We start from the raw sequence: 18681 nt of genomic DNA, 5'->3' as shown, positions 1-18681 counted from the left end.
TCTATTGCTTATGTGGTGTTTTTCATCTATGAGTGAAAGAGAGAAATCCATAGAAATCTCCTTGGCTCTACCAATGCTCTATAATCACCAGCTGGTGGGGATTGATGTAAGTGGAAGTTTCTGGAGATAAATTGGACAATCATTAAAAAACAAATGTGTTTGTTTAATGTGAAATCAGACTGTCCTAGGAGTTGTTAAATTTACAGACACAACCTCAGTCAAAATTGGGATTAGAACAGATCAGGTGGGAGCAATTCTTAGACAAACCCAAACTCCTTTAATTTTAAGAAGGAACCAATCCCTGCACTCAGTTAATTAAGAAAACAAGGTTTCACTACTTGGTAAATTTTAAATAGTTGTTTTGTGGCAAACTAATCCTTTTTGTACCAAAAGGCATTTTGACCATATAGTATGACAAATTACATTATATAAATCTACAAATTAAAATACAGTTACTGGGAAATCACTAAAATATGTTTTTACTATATATTACTGTATTTCTATGTCTGTGGTTGTTGAGAGGGCTCTGGATAAGTGGGTCTAACATACCAGGGATGAGGGAGCTATGGTGTACCGTGAAATTGCAGGGACGAGTAATATTTCTACAAATCACCACCCACACTATCTAATGGATCTTTTCCCTCTCTGATTCTATGTATGATTCTATAAGCCTTACCCATAATAATGAAGAGTCCAGATTTGCAAGCAAGATAAGATTACTTTCTTTTTTTTAAAAGGCAAAATGTCACATTTTAGATCAAAGAAAAACCTGGAGCAAGGATTTTTTTAAATTAAAAATGTCTTTGTTAAGGCTGTTTTATTTAACATTTGTGTTATTTCCCATCATACCAGGCACTGTCTTAAGTAAACGTCTCTTTTTCTTTCTCTTTTTCCCTAGAATGAGGTTTCCATGTTGAAAAATGAGGTGGCACAGCTGAAACAGTTATTGTTAACACATAAAGACTGTCCAATAACAGCCATGCAGAAAGAGTCGCAAGGATATATAAGTAAGTAACTGGTGTATTTCCATGGTCTGCAATCATTCATAAGAACAGCAATCAAAGGTACCAGTCCCTTCCTCTAGCCATTCAGTACCACTCTTTCTGAACATCACAGAATTAAGGTTTTAAATTAAATACCTGGGGGGTGAGCAGATAAATGTAAAGGAGCACTCTGAAGACTGTTATGTACTCTAATCCTGCAATAGATTGCTTGAAGGCAAACTACTGCATTTGCCAGGAGACTGACTTCTGCTGGATTGGGACTGTATGTTTTAATGATTATAAATTTGCCAAATAAACTTATGTATTTACCAAGCACCAACCAAAAATGGCATGGTGTGGTTCAAGCATAAAATAAAACTAGTCTCTACTCCATGGTGCTTGAAGCAATGGCACTGCACCTGCAATGAGATGCACACAGATAGACACTCGTTCTCCTGCAGAGGAGCCCCAGTGAACTCAGTGCTCCATTCTGACAAATGTATGACAGGCAACAATGCTGGTGGGTCCAGTAAAATACCTCAGAGTGGATCCTTAACATGTACTTTGGTAAATGGTGTAATGGTGGAACCCAAAAGAGTCTAATCACAGAAAGAAAAACTAAGCAGGAATAAATTACAAACATTTTCCTCCAATGAAAATAATACCATACTCCGAACTTGGTATGTCTGAGGTACTCAATTTCTTCTTCAATCTCTTCTTTAATATTCATCCGTCATTAAAAAAAAAAAGTTAATGAAGATACTGTAGCTAACTAGAGAGAGAAACAATCGAAGTGGACATACTGCACGTGTAGGAACAGGTGTTCTGCTTTGCTGAGTTTCTGCTCAGCATGGCTTAGGGAGATAGCTATAACTCCCTGCTTCTCTGCCTGGCTCCAGAATAGGTTAGAGCAGCCTGAGAGCTGTTCTAATATATGCCAGATGGCAATACTCCCCTAAAGCAAAAAACAGCCAGAGTTCAGTGTGCTCCAGCCATATCCCCAACATACGTGCACACACACCCTCCTCACCCCCGCACTGGTGTCTCCAGGAAGAGTTGCACATGTGCCAGCTATGCCAGCTCTATGCCCTCTGGGAGTTTCTTTACATTAGGAGAATCATCAATATGGGAAATAGGGCCCGATTCCATCCTCGCTGCACCAAAGTGAATAAGGCCTAGTATTAGTATTAGTCCTAAGGACAATGGGATTTCATTCTTTACTACTAAGTCTTGCTTATATTAATGTTTCTGTGCTGCATTGCATTTTAATGCATATTTCAATCCCTTCTGCTGCAATAAATAAAGCATTTAAGCACCCAGTTACCAACTCTCGTAATTTTAATCACAAGTCTTGTGGTATTTGGCCTTTAAGAAAAAGTCCCAGCTCCTAGAGTCAGGTTATTACATGACTCTCATTTTTAAAAGGGAGTAAGTTTCTAGCCCTCAAAAGCTTGAAAATGTGAACCTTAAAGGTTCTAAAAACCCCATAGGCAAACAAAAAACCCTCCATATCTGCTATTGTTAAAATCTCATGATTTTGAATTATTGGAGTTGGCAGGACTGCCTCCTTGGTGGTCCATCTTCTATTTAACAGTACTGTAATACATCACAGGCGTTCAACATGTACACATCATTTTAGTTTGTGTGTTCTTTTTTTCCCAGGTCCTGAGAGTAGTCCTCCTGCAAGCCCCGTCCCAGCTTGCTCACAACAGCAAGTCATCCAGCATAATACCATTACAACTTCCTCTTCCGTCAGCGATGTCGTAGGAAGCTCCACTCTCAGTCAGCTTGCCAGTCATAGAACAGACATGAACCCAATTCTTTAAAACGGATTGGTCAGAAACTGCTATGGGAGAGTGGTAGCATAATCAAATGTCCTTGTGTTAAGGACATTTTCAACACTAACTCAGCCCTGGAAGACTCCTCAGTCCTTGGAAGACTCTGGCTTTCATTTTTATAGTTATTAAAATATGCCTTTTATACTTAGTTACAAAAAGGGAGTTATGCAATTAATATGCTATCAGCTTGGGAAATGCTTTGGTGCTTTCTCCAATTTTTTGGTACCAGTTACTTGTTTATAAACTGAAATGTTTCTGTACATAGTTGTGTTTCCTTCTTACCAGTCTAGCCCGAGGCCTCAGAATCATGGAGTTTTGTTAAACGGCAGCTTGTTAGCCAAAGTCATACATAGCTAACTAGGAATAATTAGGCTATATAGATATGCAGGGAGTCTGGTAATAGCACATGAGAGAGTGAGTTAGCTTTACAATATCATCAGAACCCCACTCTGTATTCAGAGAAAAGAGTGGTTATATAATACATGGATATCAGAACAAATTCTAATCCCAGGTAATATGCCCTCTTGTCTTGCTTTCCTCTTTCATTTCCCTATTGTCCCTCTTCTAGTTAAGCTCTCTCTTTTGTCCTTCAATTGTCCTTGCATCTTCCCTCTCTAAACTCTGTGGCTCTGTCTCCTTCAAGCTTCCTCCTGTCTTCGCCTTCCAAGTCTCTCTTCTCCTTTTTTCTTCTGAGAATACTAATGAAGAAGAAAAGACTTCATACCCAACTTATATTCCCCTCCCCCTCCCTGTGGAAAAAAACTGTTGGCATGGTCACTGCTTTCAATAGCCCTTCACCCACAGCTGGGCTGCACTGAACTTTTGCTTTTTAAAAAAGAAATATGCAGGAGTTTAATGCTCCTGATTTAGTGTTTTAATAAACAGTGAAAGTAGTTTAGCCACAGGTGATGCACGATTGAAAGCCAGCTGTGCTGGTGCTAGGGAGAAGGAGCCTTGCAAGCTTCTGTTGTAAATGTCCATGGCAGAGTACAAGGATAGCAAATCACACCTGTTTATTACAACTGTTTTTTACACTGCCAATTGTTAATGTAGAAAAGCCATGTAGTATATAATAATTCAGAAAGGTTCTATTCACTAAACCAGTGACATTGTTCCATCATCAACTGCTAATAGCCTAAGATTTATATTTCATTTATAGCCCATTAAATCAGTTTGACCAGTGAGGAATAGGTTATTGTTAACTACCAGGAAAAGACCAGTTCTTCACAGCTGATTTTTTAAACATATGTGGGACAGATCCTTAGCTGGCATAGATCAGTGTAGCTCCGTTCACAAAAGTGATGCTATTATCCTAATTTAACTAGCGGAGGATCAGTCCCAGTATGACATTAAAAGCACTTTTCAGCTGCTGTATACTACAAGAATGCTGTAAATTCTGCTATATGCTGTGGATGAAATTCACCCTATGCAGAAGGTCAACAAAAGGCCGAGGCACTTCTTGTATCCTAATTAAGCCCAATTTTGAATGCTTAGGCCTGGTAGGCCTTGTACTGGCCCTCTGCACAGAGGTGGCTTTCACCCTTAGATAGTACCAGTCACATATGGGAAATCAAGCATCAAAAGCACAGTAGATAACAGCCAGTTAGTTATATTATTTTCAGTATGTTTAGACCTGATTCTGCTCCCACTGAAATCAGTGGCAAAAATCCCATTGACTTCAATGGGAGCAGGACCAGGCTCTTACTCTATTGTGATAAATGTTTGTGACTGCATTTTTTTAAAAAAACAAATGCTAATTAACATTACTCCTGGCAAATACTCTACTGCTAAACACTCTTCATTCTCAAGCTGAGTTGTTTTCCTCAAAGGTCATTTCATTGTTTTTAGAGGAATAATAGTTTTTTAAAGGGTGGTTTTTATTTAAAGAAACAACAACCAAACAAATGAAGGCCTCTCCATCTCGCTTCCCCCTACCCCCTACCCCCCGCCCCCCCGCACCATGAAGCAATGTAGTGATTAGAGCCCATTTTGAAAGGGAAAGCAATCGCTAAGGATCTTGAATCATCATTTCTGATTTAGTTTTTATCTTGGTAACTCAGTTAACTTTTTATCCATATTCTTAAACAACTCTCTTTCCATTTATGCAAATATTTTTGGAAGAAGAATTTTGAGTGTACAGTATAAATCATGACTTGATTATATAGTCTAAGAACCAAAACAATTAAGAAAAAAAACAAATATAAAGGATTTTCTATTATATTTTAGCAAACATATACTTTTAAATATTGAATCTGTAATTCATTTTAAATGTTGAATCTGTAATTCATTTTTAAAGTCCAGTTGTAATAGCTGAATGGTTTTGCTTCCTCATAGCTACTAAGCAAACTTTTGTTCAAATATACAGCTTTAAACATAAAGTTCCAGTTGAAGCTCCATTATAAAAAACAGGAGGTATTATCGGTCCAAATTTCATGCCTCACCATTAATCCCTGCCCCACCTCACCTCCCCCCAAAAATGCCATCATAGTATTAATTTAGTTTAAATCTTTTTTTTTTTGCATGGATAGCACTTAAATACATTATAAAAGAACTGTTGATAATAGAAAAACAAATGAGCTACACTGCACTAGAATTAAGATTTGGTTTTACTTTTGTTCAGACTCAGCTGAAATATTTAGCTGTTAAACTGAAAGCCTCTACACTAAAAAAAGAAAAAAAATCTTGCCTGAGTTTTGTTAAATCCAGCAACTTGACAGTTTGACTGATGTGTATTATATATAGCTCGATTATGTCTTTTTTTAATGCTAACTAGGCAAGTCAACGATGCATTTGCCTAAATGTGTAATTATAACTAATTGTCTCCTCTCTATACTATTGGCCTATAGGTATAATTGTTATTAGTGATGTGGAAATAAGTAAAGGATGAAAGCTATTTGCTATTGCTTCTTGTAACTCTAAGTGCAAGATTCACAGGCCAAAACAACACGCCGCATATTGATATTAGGTATATCACTAAAAGGACCAACCATACCACTCACCTTTCACTGCTCAACAGATTAACGTCCATCATGCTTAAAATATGCTTGCTTTTTGGAGGACTGACCCTGCGGCCTTTATTTAGGCAAGTAGTCCTTACAAGTCATCTCACTGGAGACTCTGATGTGTAAGGGCTGCAGGAACAGGGCCTATGTCTTTCTCCAGAGAACATCTCCTGTTTAGCAGAAGCAGCTTGTTTTTCAGTTCTGGTATTCTAAATCCACTTTCTGTGCTGTTTCATTCAAGGATAAATTCTAGTTTTCCCTGGGCTACTACTGGAGACTGATACACCTGCCTTTCTTCAACCTATTGCAGCCATCATCCAAATCACTGCCAGTGAGCTATCAGAATGGCTCCCCAGCCTTATTTCATGGGAGTTAACAGTACAGATGGAGTATCCTGGCCATATTTCTCATTCAAAATGAAGCATCCACATGTTAAACATTTCTATGTACAGCATCGCTCACTGTGCGACATTGAAAGAAAGTATGTTGGAAACCCCAGCCATGGATGAATGCAATACTTTCCCAAAAGTGCTGTGTTGTGATTCAAACATTTCATCCCCCTGAGTCAATTTATGCAAGCCATATTCATAACACCGCCTGTGGGAGACATGTTGTGTTTCTAGGACAATGCTGAGGAGGAGGATGTAGAAAATTTCTTGCTGTTTGGAGTTAATTCATGCAGTATACCTAAATGTATGCAGCTCATGTTCTGAATAGTGGAAAGTCAATGGTTCAACTTCAGGTGATTATTAGCCTCAGTATATGTGGATTTTAGCATGTTAACTGATCTTGTCCTGTTAACTAACAAAACCAGCTGTAACTGTTGTCAAAAACCTGTCTTTTGGGGGATTTGTATTTTTTTAAGCAACAATATTAAGTGTTTAAAACAGCCTTTTAGTTAGCATAGAGTGTGCTTTTTAGCAGCTAACAACACATTTTTTTAAAAAAAAGTATATAGTGAATTTATGAAAATTCATGAGGACCAAAGCAAAATTTAAACAGGAATCTATTAATGTAGTATTCACATAGAATTTTATAAAGTATTTATTAATAAATGTTATTTTAACACATTCCATTTGAACAGTATTCTTGTATGGAATCTGGTTTTTTTTAAAGTTACAATATTAGTTTTGCAATAAACTACTCTAGATGTATGTGTATCGTAATCTTTTAGGGTCTCGAGCGGAAGTCGTCCATCTAAGATGGAAAGGTTTGCTGAGGTCTTTTGTACAGAAATTCCTAGGATTAATTGTTTTCTTTAAAGCAGCATCTGCTTTTTGTAACAACAAAAGTTAGGAACTTACACTTGTTTCCTCTTTTTTTGAAAATGTGTTCTCTCATTTTAGAAAGCACAGGTAAGCTAAAGGGAAATAATACATAAAACTGGAAAGCCTGTCTTTACTAGGATGATTATATATATCACCAATGGAGATCTAATGCCATTCTTGCTTCTTTTCTAATATTACATAGTGAGTTGCACTATACTGCCTTACCATTGTCCCTTCTGTCTTTTACTAAGCAGTCTTGAGAAGCTTAGTTTAGACCATTGAAGCTCCATTATATATCAGATAAAATTATTGGAGAGGGAAGAAAAACTATTTTAATTTGTATAAATAAAAACTAAACAGTGCCTATAAAACAAAACCAGTTACAACTAATTAATATCTCAGCTCTACAGTTCAGTTATTTATATTATTTTACAATTGCACTTTAGCTCTCGCTCTCCCTTATTGAATCATTTAAATGTCTGCACCACATACATTTATATGCTTTCCCTGTTGGCATATCTATCGTTTGTCTGTCACACCCACCCAAATGGAGGACGGCTAAGAGAAGCTGAGTGCAGCCAATCTGCAACATGGCTTAGACTTTACACCTTCTTCATGATGGCATATAAATGTTTTATTATGCAAAGTACGTGAGGCAGCATCAAAGGTATATTTACTTATAGTTTATCTCATCCTGAGAACCAAAGTGTCCTGTATACTGTATGGCAGGAGACTGGCTCTTTTGTGCATTATACTGCCCTTTGACTGTTGTTCAGCCCATGGTAGCTATTGAGCTGCAAAGATTACAATGGCCATACAATGTGTTTTGAATTTTGAGTCCATAAAATATAATGTTGCCTCGTAACTTAATAGGGGACAGCACCTTTAAAAAAAAAAGACTAAAACCTAAAGACAAACAAAAGGAATAAAATCTCCCGTGAAAAAGCTCATTCATCTGAAGTAGTCACCAAAGATGATAAAGTTTGTGTTCACGTGTGACTCCTTCCTAGTGCTTGTGGTTATCTGGTTTTTATCACTGGCTTTATGCTTGGAGCTAAATTGCTTCCCAGGGCTTGTTTTCTTTTCTGTGAGTCTTCCATACCTTTCAAAACTACTTTTCAGCAAACTTTAAAGACAATGTAAGGCTGAAATGTCAGTGTGGGCTAAAAGATTAATTCTCTACATGGGAAGTCTGAGCCCTTTCCAAGGTTTTCCTTGGCTAGGAATCAATAATTGTGATCAGTGATATTTAGACCAATGTGTAATATCTGATATACAGGATCTGTAGGTCCTGTCTTAAGGCAAGCTAAACATTGCTTATGTTAAGTTTCATGGTGCGAAACCATTTCAAAATCTTTGTATTATTTTATAATGTAGCGTTGGCCTTTTGTCACATCTCTAAACAAAATATTATCCTCTGAGTCTGCTTCACACACTGAAAATTGTAGCTTTCCAGCAATTGCAAGAGAAGGGGAAAACCAATGTTGATAGTAAAGGGAAATTTTGAGGGGAAATGGATTTTCCATCCCTCTCCCCCTGGAGCCTGCTAAAAGATCCCTGGCAGGGACAACTTTTACCACGGCTCAGAAAGATACTTCTGAAAGACAAACCATTTCTGCAGCCCTTCCTCAGGCAAAACTCAATGATGTTGATTGCTTGAGTAAGGACTTCAGGATTGGGACCCAGGTATTTCCCAATCCATATTCATGGGCTTCCCCTCCATATATTGCTCAATTTAAACACTGATCAGTTGCTTCTTTTAAATATAGTTACTATACAGGAACACTGATTTTTAAAGAAACTTTTAGCACTGCTTGGAGTAAGCCTAAACTATGGAAGTCTATAGATATATATTAAAAAAAAGACAAAAAGGTGCTGTCACTTTAAGTTTTGGGCTTGAGGTTGTTTGTATTGTACTAAAGGGTTTGTGTTTGTTTGTTTGTTTTATTCTGTAAAGTAACCACCTTCCTCACTGGAAGGAGAGAAATTTTTTTTTTTTTTTGGTACATAAGTGTAAATAGGTGCTGCGGCATTTAATATGTTTAATTTTATGTTACGCTTTTTGTTGCGTCCTGAATACATTTATTGTTACAAATGGACAATGCGTTCATTGAAACTGTTCGACTAGTTCAGATTTTTACATCTCTTTCTCGCTAGAAGAGACAAGATTTTGTGCATTTGTACAAATGTTAATATCACTGCAATTCCAATATAATAAAGCACTCAAATGCAAACACTGCCTCGAATTTTGCTGCATCCATTTGTATGAGCGAGGAAGAGAGTGGAAGGGGGGATGGGGGGGGTGGTGATGGCGGGGCAGCGGGGCGTCAGAAGATAACCTGCCTGAAAATAGGCTGAATTGGTCAGCAGAGTGTTTCTTTCTTAGCTTTCTCAGAGGTGGAGATATTGAAGGTTGATTTAATTGGGGATGGGTCCTGCTTTTGAGCAGGGGGTTGGACTAGATGACCTCCTGAGGTCCCTTCCAACCCTGATATTCTATGATTCTATGATTCTATGAAGGCTGCAAATCTGCAACATGCTGAGCCCCTCATCATTTACTGGCATCAGTGGAAGAAATTCATTCCTGTGCAGAGGCCCAGCATAAGTCCAACATTGCACGTAAGCCCTGTGTGGGATTCAAGTGCTGAACAGCTGTATGCTGGGCCTCTACACACAGGTGAATTTCGCCCACTGATCATGAGGGCACCCAGCACCTTGCAGGATCAAGTCTTAGGGTTGAATTTTTCTCCTGTGCAGAGGGCCTACCCTAGGCCTCAAAAAGTATGTTTACACAACAAAGAAAAACCCATGGCCAGCCCATAGACACTGAGACTCTCCCACATTTCACGGTCCTAGAGCCTGGGCTCCGGCCTGAGCCCAGACGTCTACACAGTAATGAAACAGTCCTCCAGCCCAAACCCAGTGAGCCCAAGTCGCCTGGCACAAGCCAGCCGCAGAAGTCTGGTTGCTGTGTAGATGGACCCAAAGTGTTTCTAGGCCTTGTATGAGCCTTCTGCACAGGGCTGAATTTTCTCCTGAATTACTATATGCTCCTTATCCCAGCAGAATTGTATGAGCTGCCTCTACTCTTCCTTGTCAGTAAATTTTTTATATCTGAATCCTTTAAAATTAGGGTGAGCCTGCCTCTGCAGCAGCAAACCAAGCTTCAGGGGCGTCCCTGTGCTGCCTGGCAATAACTCCAGTAAGAAATGAGCAGGAGAAAGGTCTTTCAAGAGCTGAAAGTCTGAGAAGACTTTGCTTATGGTCCTCTGTTGCTGTATCTCAGTGTCAAGGCGCCTCCTTCCCCTGTGCAGAGTCCATCACAATTTCTCTCTCTTTCCAAAGGTTGCTCCTGACCAGCAATGCCAGCCACCCCAAAAAGGGACAGGGAGAAGTTAGGGCCATGCAGCACACTCCCACCCCCTTTGCAATGGCTTGCAGAGTTCACTGACTGTGCAGGAGGGCACATCCTCTCTTTAAGGATGGACACAGTGGTTGTGCTCCCCAGAAACTCAGAGGCACAACGGCTCCGAGAGCTGCTAACAGGGCAGGACTGTTCTGCATTGATACCAAAGCAGGGCTCTATGCCACAGTTTAGCCTCTGCGTGTCCAACAAGACTGCAATGTTTAGTCCCAAATTACTAAAAAGCAGGGTCATACCTTTAAAAATAGCTTGCCTCTCATGAAGACACATCACAAGACTATTACTGTCAATGTGGTTATATTAACATCTAACAACATGAGCTAGGAGACTTGTACTTATTGCGAGGTATCACAGTCCTAGACAGCCCAATCCTTGGTTTCCTTCAAAGAACCAAAACCAGATTGTGTTGTGTTCATTCCTGTTCTGCACTAGACACTGTTACGATTCATCTCTCAATGATACTCCATGCAACATGCATCTAATAAAAAGTTACACTTTTTAAATAAAATTCTCAATATTGCCTGTGCCTTTCTCGATCTGGGGGGCAACTGAGACCCAATCCAACTCTAAGTGCAAATTGGATTAGCCACAGGTTGCTCTAATTTTCAGCTGCTGCTCCCTACAGATTGTTCCACCAGCCAAAGATTGATAAATCCCACTGTACTTTGCTTCAGTCCCTTCTGCTGCTCAATACACCTCTGCCTGTGCCAGTACACCTCTCTTGTCCTCAGCTGCCTGATTAAGACGCCTTTAAGTCCCACTGTTCATTTACATGTTAGGAAGGCACTGGTTAGGGGGTGCTGGAAGTAGGGTGTGGAGGCGCTGCTGCACCCTCTGGCTTGAAGTGATTTCCATCATATAGAGGGTTTACGGTTTGGTTCAATGGCTCTCAGCACCCCCACTACACACATTGTTCCAGCACCTCTCTAGGAAGGTGTTCAGTACAGTACTACAACAAAGAACTAACTATATTGTATGCCGTTCCTAACTGCAATATTAATGGAGAAACATGCCACTTCACTTCAAGAGACCCATGACCAGTGATGAATGATTATAGACCAGAGTAGGAGGAGGCAATAAGTTGACCACAATATACCCAAATGAATGTCCACAAATCTGGGAGTGTACATTTGAGGGTGACAGAAACTTAGAAGGGAAGACAATCCAAAAGAGGTGGGACACGGGATCTGGAAGTAAATGGAGCCAAATGTTGCCAAGCTGCAATTGCATCTTCCACAGAAAATTCTGATGTAATGATGATCGGAGTGAAAAAAATGTTAAAAGAAAAATAACAAAATGGGCTATACACGGCCTTCCGTTCAGACATAGCAAATTCATGGACGCACCAGACATTGAGTAGAGTGCAGGACAAGGTGACTGTAAGCTGCAGACCAGTGACCAGGATAAATGACCTGGGCATGTCAGTGGAACGACATCTGCAACTACGAGTGCACTGTCTAGCACCATTAGGAAAGTAAACTATATTTAGTTGCAAAAAATAGAGGAGAAGCAAGGGGAAATCACCATGGCATTGTCCAAAAGGGCTGGGAGCCCAATCCTGGGGTGCTGTACATGATTTTGGATGTCATAGTACAGGTTGAACAAGAAAAGTTACAGAAAAAAACAACAAAGCAGCAAAGCTCTGGGTTTATAGCCACACTAGTTTCGAAAAGTTAGGCTTGTAGGTATTACATTTCATGTGTTGATATGAACAGCGTAAGTCTGAGGTGTGGTCAGATGCAAAGCTATCATAGGCGAATGAGAGGGCATGAGCTAAAGCTAAGGCCTTGTCTACACAAGTAGTAGCCATTTAGCTAAATGAGATTAGAAACTGATCTAGTTAAATCAGCGCAAACCCTTTTGTGTGGTCATGCCTGAAATCAGGGTAAAAGTGCCTTGTAGCAATTTGGCTTCAGTTTCTAGGCCTATTAGTTAAATCTGTCCAATTTGTGGGTGTAGAAATGGCCTCAGAAAGGAGGCAACACTGTGTGCATTTGAATGCACAGAGCCAGAATCTCTGCAGCAATGTAGACTCATTTTGCTGCTCAGTTGGCAAAAAAAGTACTAGAAAGCAGCCTGCTGGCGATCCCTCCAGCATAGGGGAACCGCCCCCCCCTCCCCAACAGAACAGATATATGTCTAGCATAGTCAGCTATCCCACAGTGCAGATAGATGTCTGTGATCAGACCCTGCTGTGCTCCAGCTAGCCTTGCCTGGCAGACAGCCCCTCAACAGCCTTAGCAAGCCAGCTAGGTAGTCTAGAGCAGCCTCTAGCCTGTTCTACCTAAGGTCAGTGTAGAACTACTCAGAACCAGGAAACTGCACCTTACTTCTCTGCAGTGCCCCACCCTGAGAACCTGGCCCACATGCAGTAATTAACACACGAGCTGATTCTGTAAAGAAAAGCAAAAGGAATGGGATTGAAAATAATTTCACAAACGAGTCAGGCAACTAATTAAAGGGGAAGAAAGCCATTGCAGTTATTTGGGGCATGTGCTGAATCCAGCTGTCTGTTATATTACGTATTAGAGCTTCTTTATACACTGACTGTATGCAGTGGGGACATTAGTCTTAACATAAGGTATACAGGTTGCATGGGCCATGTACCTGAAGCTCTTTTACTTCAGTGCACTAAGTCCTTTTTTCTCCAGCCTGCTTTGTGTGTTCCAGTGCAACGTAATGCCATATTATGAAAACGACCCTTTAAAGCTGATAAAATATTTAAGACATGTGTTCTGATTGTGTTATGTAAGCAAATACCAAGAGAAGTCTGACCATTAGTGAACCTGATCAGCCCAATCTCCAAGGACCGTCTTTGAGAACAATTAAGACTAGCCTTAGCTACAAGCAAACAAGGAAGTGGCCACTCATGCAGAAAGCAGCAAAGAGGTGTAATCTGCAGGGGATCCAGGGATTTGAGCATGCCGACACCCTACTGAAAAGTTAGACCCTTCAGGGTAAATCAGCAGGTGGTTTTACAGGGAATTGCATTCACCTGATAGCAAGAGGAGTTAAATGAAACAAAAATACTTGACCAGAACTGCTCAGTTCATTAAAGAAGTTGAGATGAGAAAAAAAATAAAATAAAGGGCGAAATGGAATTTTGAAGCAGGGGCCTTTGGATTATACAGATTTATATAATTAAGTGCAGTAATAACATTTTGCATGGAATACTTCATTCAGTCACTTTTTTATGCCCACAGAATCAATTACTGATTCTTCACTGAATATCATCAGAGCTAATTCCAATCTACTAAAAGGTTCTGTTACTGAATAAGGCTGTGCCAAAAGGGCAAACTCTGTGGGTACACACATGGATTAGAGAGAAATTTTGCAAAAGAGGCATTCATAATATAAACATCCCTCAAAGTTCCCTTTGCATGACATTAACATTTTGTGTCAAAGCGTGTACATTTTGGCACCCCCACAGGCTTTAAGCTGAAAAATTAATCTTTGGAATGAATGTCATGATTGGAAATTTTGAAAATATAAAGAGTTTTTAAATCAAAAACGGGTTGCGTTTTGAGGGGAAATTATTCCTTTTAATAATTTGTACTGCAATAGCAGCTACAAGCTGCAATCATAGACCAGGGTCCCACTCTGTTAGGTGCTGTACAAACACAGAACTAAAATACAGAGCTGATCAGCCCAATCAGAGCCCAAAGATGAGCCAAAATGTGCGTAAGCAGAGTCCTGCTTTTGAACGCTATCTCTAGCTAACATTAAACAGCAGTATGAAACACACAACTCTCGGCATTTTCTTGGCAAGTAATTCACAAAGTCCTACCATTAAAAACAAATCTTGTGAAACATCCATCCCAGTTAACCATTTAAAATCTTACACATGCATGCACGCACACACAGACGGCTGGCCTTAGGGGTGGATGACCTGGGTGACTGCCCAGGGCACCATAGTCGGGGGGGGGGGCGCTGTAGTGAAGAGGCAAGGAGCTGAGGCTCCCCCGGCAGCCTGTGGAGTGCAGCCTGGTGCAGCAGAAGCATCTGCCTCCCTGCTTTTGAGCAGTGGCTCAGCCTAGCTGCTAGTTTCACTCCACACTCTGTGAGCCGGTGGGCTGTTCCCCCTGTACCCTCTGGGACTGTCCCAGCCCAGCTATTCCTTCTTCCCTGGGTGGTCTGAACGAAAGTGATGCCGCAAGCGTGGCATCTCGGCTCGTCAATGGGAAATGGAAGTTGCCTCTTCAGGGTTGGCAGGGGAAGGAAACTGAAACTGGAGGGGAAATATATGAGTAAGTCTGGGGCAGTCCTGACCCTGTGCCCCAGCTCCCAGGGGGCCCCGCCCTGTGCCCCCATGTCCCACCCCTTCCAGCTCCCAGGGGTGCCCTCCCTGTTCCCCCAGGTCCCAGCACCCTCCATGCCCACCCAGCTCCCAGGAGGCCCCTCCCTGAGCCCCTCACGTTCCAGCCTCACAGTTCTCAGCCCCCCGCCGTATTCTCCCCAGTTCTCATAGTGTCCCCCAGTCTTTGAGGTTCCCCCTCCCATGCCATACTCTGACACACACACACACACACACCCCAGCTTTCAGGGGATTTCCCCCTTTTTCTTGCTCATTCTAAAGGGAGTTATCAGTGCAGCGTGTTGGGATAGTTCAAGAGCGAACCTTCCACCGTCACCACCCACCCTAGCTACCTCCAGTGTGCTGGCATGTTTCCATTTTAACCTCCCCCACAATGTCCCACCTTCCCTGGGACTGGGGAGGAGCACTTGAATATTGGGGATGCTCAATACTGAGGTCTGGGGAGAGCTCTGCCTTTCTGGAGTGCCCATGTCACTGCCCCCTCCCCCATTCCCACACCAGTGAGACTCTAGCTGTACCCCTCTGGTTCTCCCCCTCCCCCGCCTCCCTCCTGGGGCACTCAGATCACCATGCTCCCCTGCCACCACAGCCCTCTGGTGCCCTCCTGTCACTGAGCCTTCCCGTGGGCTGCTGACCTGTTGTGGGGAGCCCAGCGAGGCAGTGGCATCAAAATATAAGTTCGCACAGGGCACTATTTTCCCTAAGGTGCCACACACACACACACGAGAGAGAGAGAGAGAGAGTTTTCAGAGTAGCAGCCGTGTTAGTCTGTATCCGTAAAAAGAAAAGGAGGACTTGGGGCACCTTAGAGACTAACAAATTTATTAGAGCATAAGCTTTCGTGAGCTTATGCTCTAATAAATTTGTTAGTCTCTAAGGTGCCCCAAGTCCTCCTTTTCTCTTTACAGAAACTGTTGTGGCTGCTGTCTCTCTTTTTCCTAAAAATAATCTCTCTGGCTGATGACCTGCTCAGGCACTAGCACCTCCACTAGTTCCACAGTCATTCCATGAGACAATAAAATAAATATTGCTTCACACTACAGCACACCCTCGTTATAACGAACCTGTCAGGAGCCAAGTCAATGGTTCATTATAGCTAGGTGTTCGTTATAGCAAAAGAGCCCCACTTTCCAGCAGAGGGAGGGAGGTCTGGGGCGACTGACAGCCCCCGCCGCAGCTGCAGGGCTCGAAGTGGGATCCGGGGAAGGCTCATTATTATGAAGGGTGTTATAGTGAGGGTCTACTGTATAAGCTCCAGTGTCCTTTGCCCACCCCTATTGCTGCACCTTATGATAACGCCAACTGACGCCCCTACTGGAATTCCTGCAGTGTATCTGGTAAGGGGATGCCTAATACTGACCTTGGGGAAAATAAACTGAAGTTTGGTTCAAGTGTAAAAAGTGACTTCAAAAATGACATGCAGTTTAGTCTCTCAGCCCTGGTCTACACTAGGACTTTAGGTCAAATTTAGCAGCGTTAAATCGATGTAAACCTGCACCCGTCCACACAATGAAGCCCTTTATTTCGACTTAAAGGGCTCTTAAAATCGATTTCCTTACTCCACCCCTGACAAGTGGATTAGCGCTTAAATCGACGTTGCCGGCTCGAATTTAGGGTACTGTGGACACAATTCGATGGTATTGGCCTCCGGGAGCTATCCCAGAGTGCTCCATTATGACCACTCTGGACAGCACTCTCAACTCAGATGCACTGGCCAGGTAGACAGGAAAAGAACCGCGAACTTTTGAATCTCATTTCCTGTTTGGCCAGCGTGGCAAGCTGCAGGTGACCATGCAGAGCTCATCAGCACAGGTGACCATGATGGAGTCCCAGAATCGCAAAAGAGCTCCAGCATGGACCGAACGGGAGGTACGGGAGCTGATCGCTGTTTGGGGAGAGGAATCCGTGCTATCAGAACTCCGTTCCAGTTTTCGAAACGCCAAAACCTTTGTGAAAATCTCCCAGGGCATGAAGGACAGAGGCCATAACAGGGACCCAAAGCAGTGCCGCGTGAAACTGAAGGAGCTGAGGCAAGCCTACCAGAAAACCAGAGAGGCAAACAGCCGCTCTGGGTCAGAGCCCCAGATGATGACCCCCCCCGAGCCCCGCTTCTATGATGAGCTGCATGCCATTTTAGGGGGTTCAGCCACCACTACCCCAGCCGTGTTGTTTGACTCCTTCAATGGAGATGGAGGCAATACGGAAGCAGGTTTTGGAGATGAAGAAGATGATGATGAGGAGGAGGTTGTAGATAGCTCACAGCAAGCAAGCGGAGAAACCGGTTTTCCCGACAGCCAGGAACTGTTTCTCACCCTAGACCTGGAGCCAGTACCCCCCGAACCCACCCAAGGCTGCCTCCTGGACCCAGCAGGCGGAGAAGGGACCTCTGGTGAGTGTACCTTTTAAAATACTATACATGGTTTAAAAGCAAGCATGTGAAAGGATTACTTTGCCCTGGCATTTGCGGTTCTCCTAGATGTAGTCCTAAAGCCTTTGCAAAAGGTTTCTGGGGAGGGCAGCCTTATTGCGTCCTTCATGGTAGGACACTTTACCACTCCAGGCCAGTAACACGTACTCGGGAATCATTGTAGAACAAAGCATTGCAGTGTATGTTTGCTGGCATTCAAACAACATCCGTTCTTTATCTCTCTGTGTTATCCTCAGGAGAGTGAGATATAATTCATGGTCACCTGGTTGAAATAGAGTGCTTTTCTTCAGGGGACACTCAGAGGAGCCCATTCCTGCTGGGCTGTTTGCCTGTGGCTAAACAGAAATGTTCCCCGCTGTTAGCCACAGGGAGGGGGGAAGGTTGAGGGGGTAGTCACGCGGTGGGAGGAGGCAAAATGCGACCTTGTAACGAAAGCACATGTGCTATGTATGTACTGTTAACAGCAAGGTTTACCCTGAAAGAGTGTAGCCACTGTTTTATAAAATGTGTCTTTTTAAATACCGCTGTCCCTTTTTTTTTTCTCCACCAGCTGCATGTGTTTCAATGATCACAGGATCTTCTCCTTCCCAGAGGCTAGTGAAGCTTAGAAAGAAAAAAAAACGCACTCGCGCTGAAATGTTCTCCGAGCTCATGCTGTCCTCCCACACGGACAGAGCACAGACGAATGCGTGGAGGCAAATAATGTCAGAGTGCAGGAAAGCACAAAATGACCGGGAGGAGAGGTGGCAGGCTGAAGAGAGTAAGTGGCGGGCTGAAGAGAGTAAGTGGCGGGCTGAAGACAGGGCTGAAGCTCAAATGTGGCGGCAGCGTGATGAGAGGAGGCAGGATTCAATGCTGAGGCTGCTGCAGGACCAAACCAGTATGCTCCAGTGTATGGTTGAGCTGCAGCAAAGGCAGCTCGAGCACAGACTGCCACTGCTGCCCCTCTGTAACCAACCGCCCTCCTCCCCAAGTTCCATAGCCTCCACACCCAGACGCCCAAGAACGCGGTGGGGGGGCCTCCGGCCAACCAGCCACTTCACCACAGAGGATTGCCCCAAAAAAAGAAGGCTGTCATTCAATAAATTTTAAAGTTGTAAACTTTTAAAGTGCTGTGCTTAAAGTGCTGTGTGGCATTTTCCTTCCCTCCTCCACCACCCCTCCTGGGCTACCTTGGTAGTCATCCCCCTATTTGTGTGATGAATGAATAAAGAATGCATGAATGTGAAGCAACAATGACTTTAGTGCCTCTCCAAGCGGTGATTGAAGGGAGGAGGGGCGGGTGGTTAGCTTACAGGGAAGTAGAGTGAACCAAGGGGCGGGGGGTTTCATCAAGGAGAAACAAACAGAACTTTCACACCGTAGCCTGGCCAGTCATGAAACTGGTTTTCAAAGCTTCTCTGATGCGTACCGCGCCCTCCTG

General features: G+C 42.6%; 1 protein-coding gene and 1 long non-coding RNA gene across 9 annotated transcripts in view; both read left to right on the top strand.

The window, feature by feature from the left end:
* The window catches only part of CREB5 (cAMP responsive element binding protein 5), a 356885-nt gene extending 347557 nt beyond the window's left edge, over positions 1 to 9328 (top strand). For 7 of the 8 annotated variants that reach the window (XM_048838465.2, XM_048838467.2, XM_075125771.1 and 4 more), the window contains 2 exons: positions 899 to 1007; positions 2646 to 9328. In XM_048838465.2, the coding sequence (XP_048694422.1) occupies positions 899 to 1007; positions 2646 to 2809 (273 nt within the window). In that variant the 3' untranslated portion in view covers positions 2810 to 9328. The remainder of the gene's footprint in view (positions 1 to 898; positions 1008 to 2645) is intronic. The other variant, XM_075125772.1, reaches the window with a different exon arrangement.
* A 7724-nt stretch (positions 9329 to 17052) lies between these two features.
* Positions 17053 to 18381, top strand: LOC142070867 (uncharacterized). The gene is made up of 2 exons (XR_012666783.1): positions 17053 to 17219; positions 17809 to 18381. It is a non-coding gene; the product is annotated as an uncharacterized LOC142070867 (long non-coding RNA).
* The last annotated feature ends 300 nt before the right edge of the window (positions 18382 to 18681 follow it).

This window comes from Caretta caretta, chromosome 2, assembly GCF_965140235.1.
Source record: "Caretta caretta isolate rCarCar2 chromosome 2, rCarCar1.hap1, whole genome shotgun sequence".
Lineage (NCBI taxonomy): Eukaryota > Metazoa > Chordata > Testudines > Cheloniidae > Caretta > Caretta caretta.
Note: the sequence above shows the minus strand (reverse complement) of the source record. Positions and strands in the feature narration are given on the sequence as shown.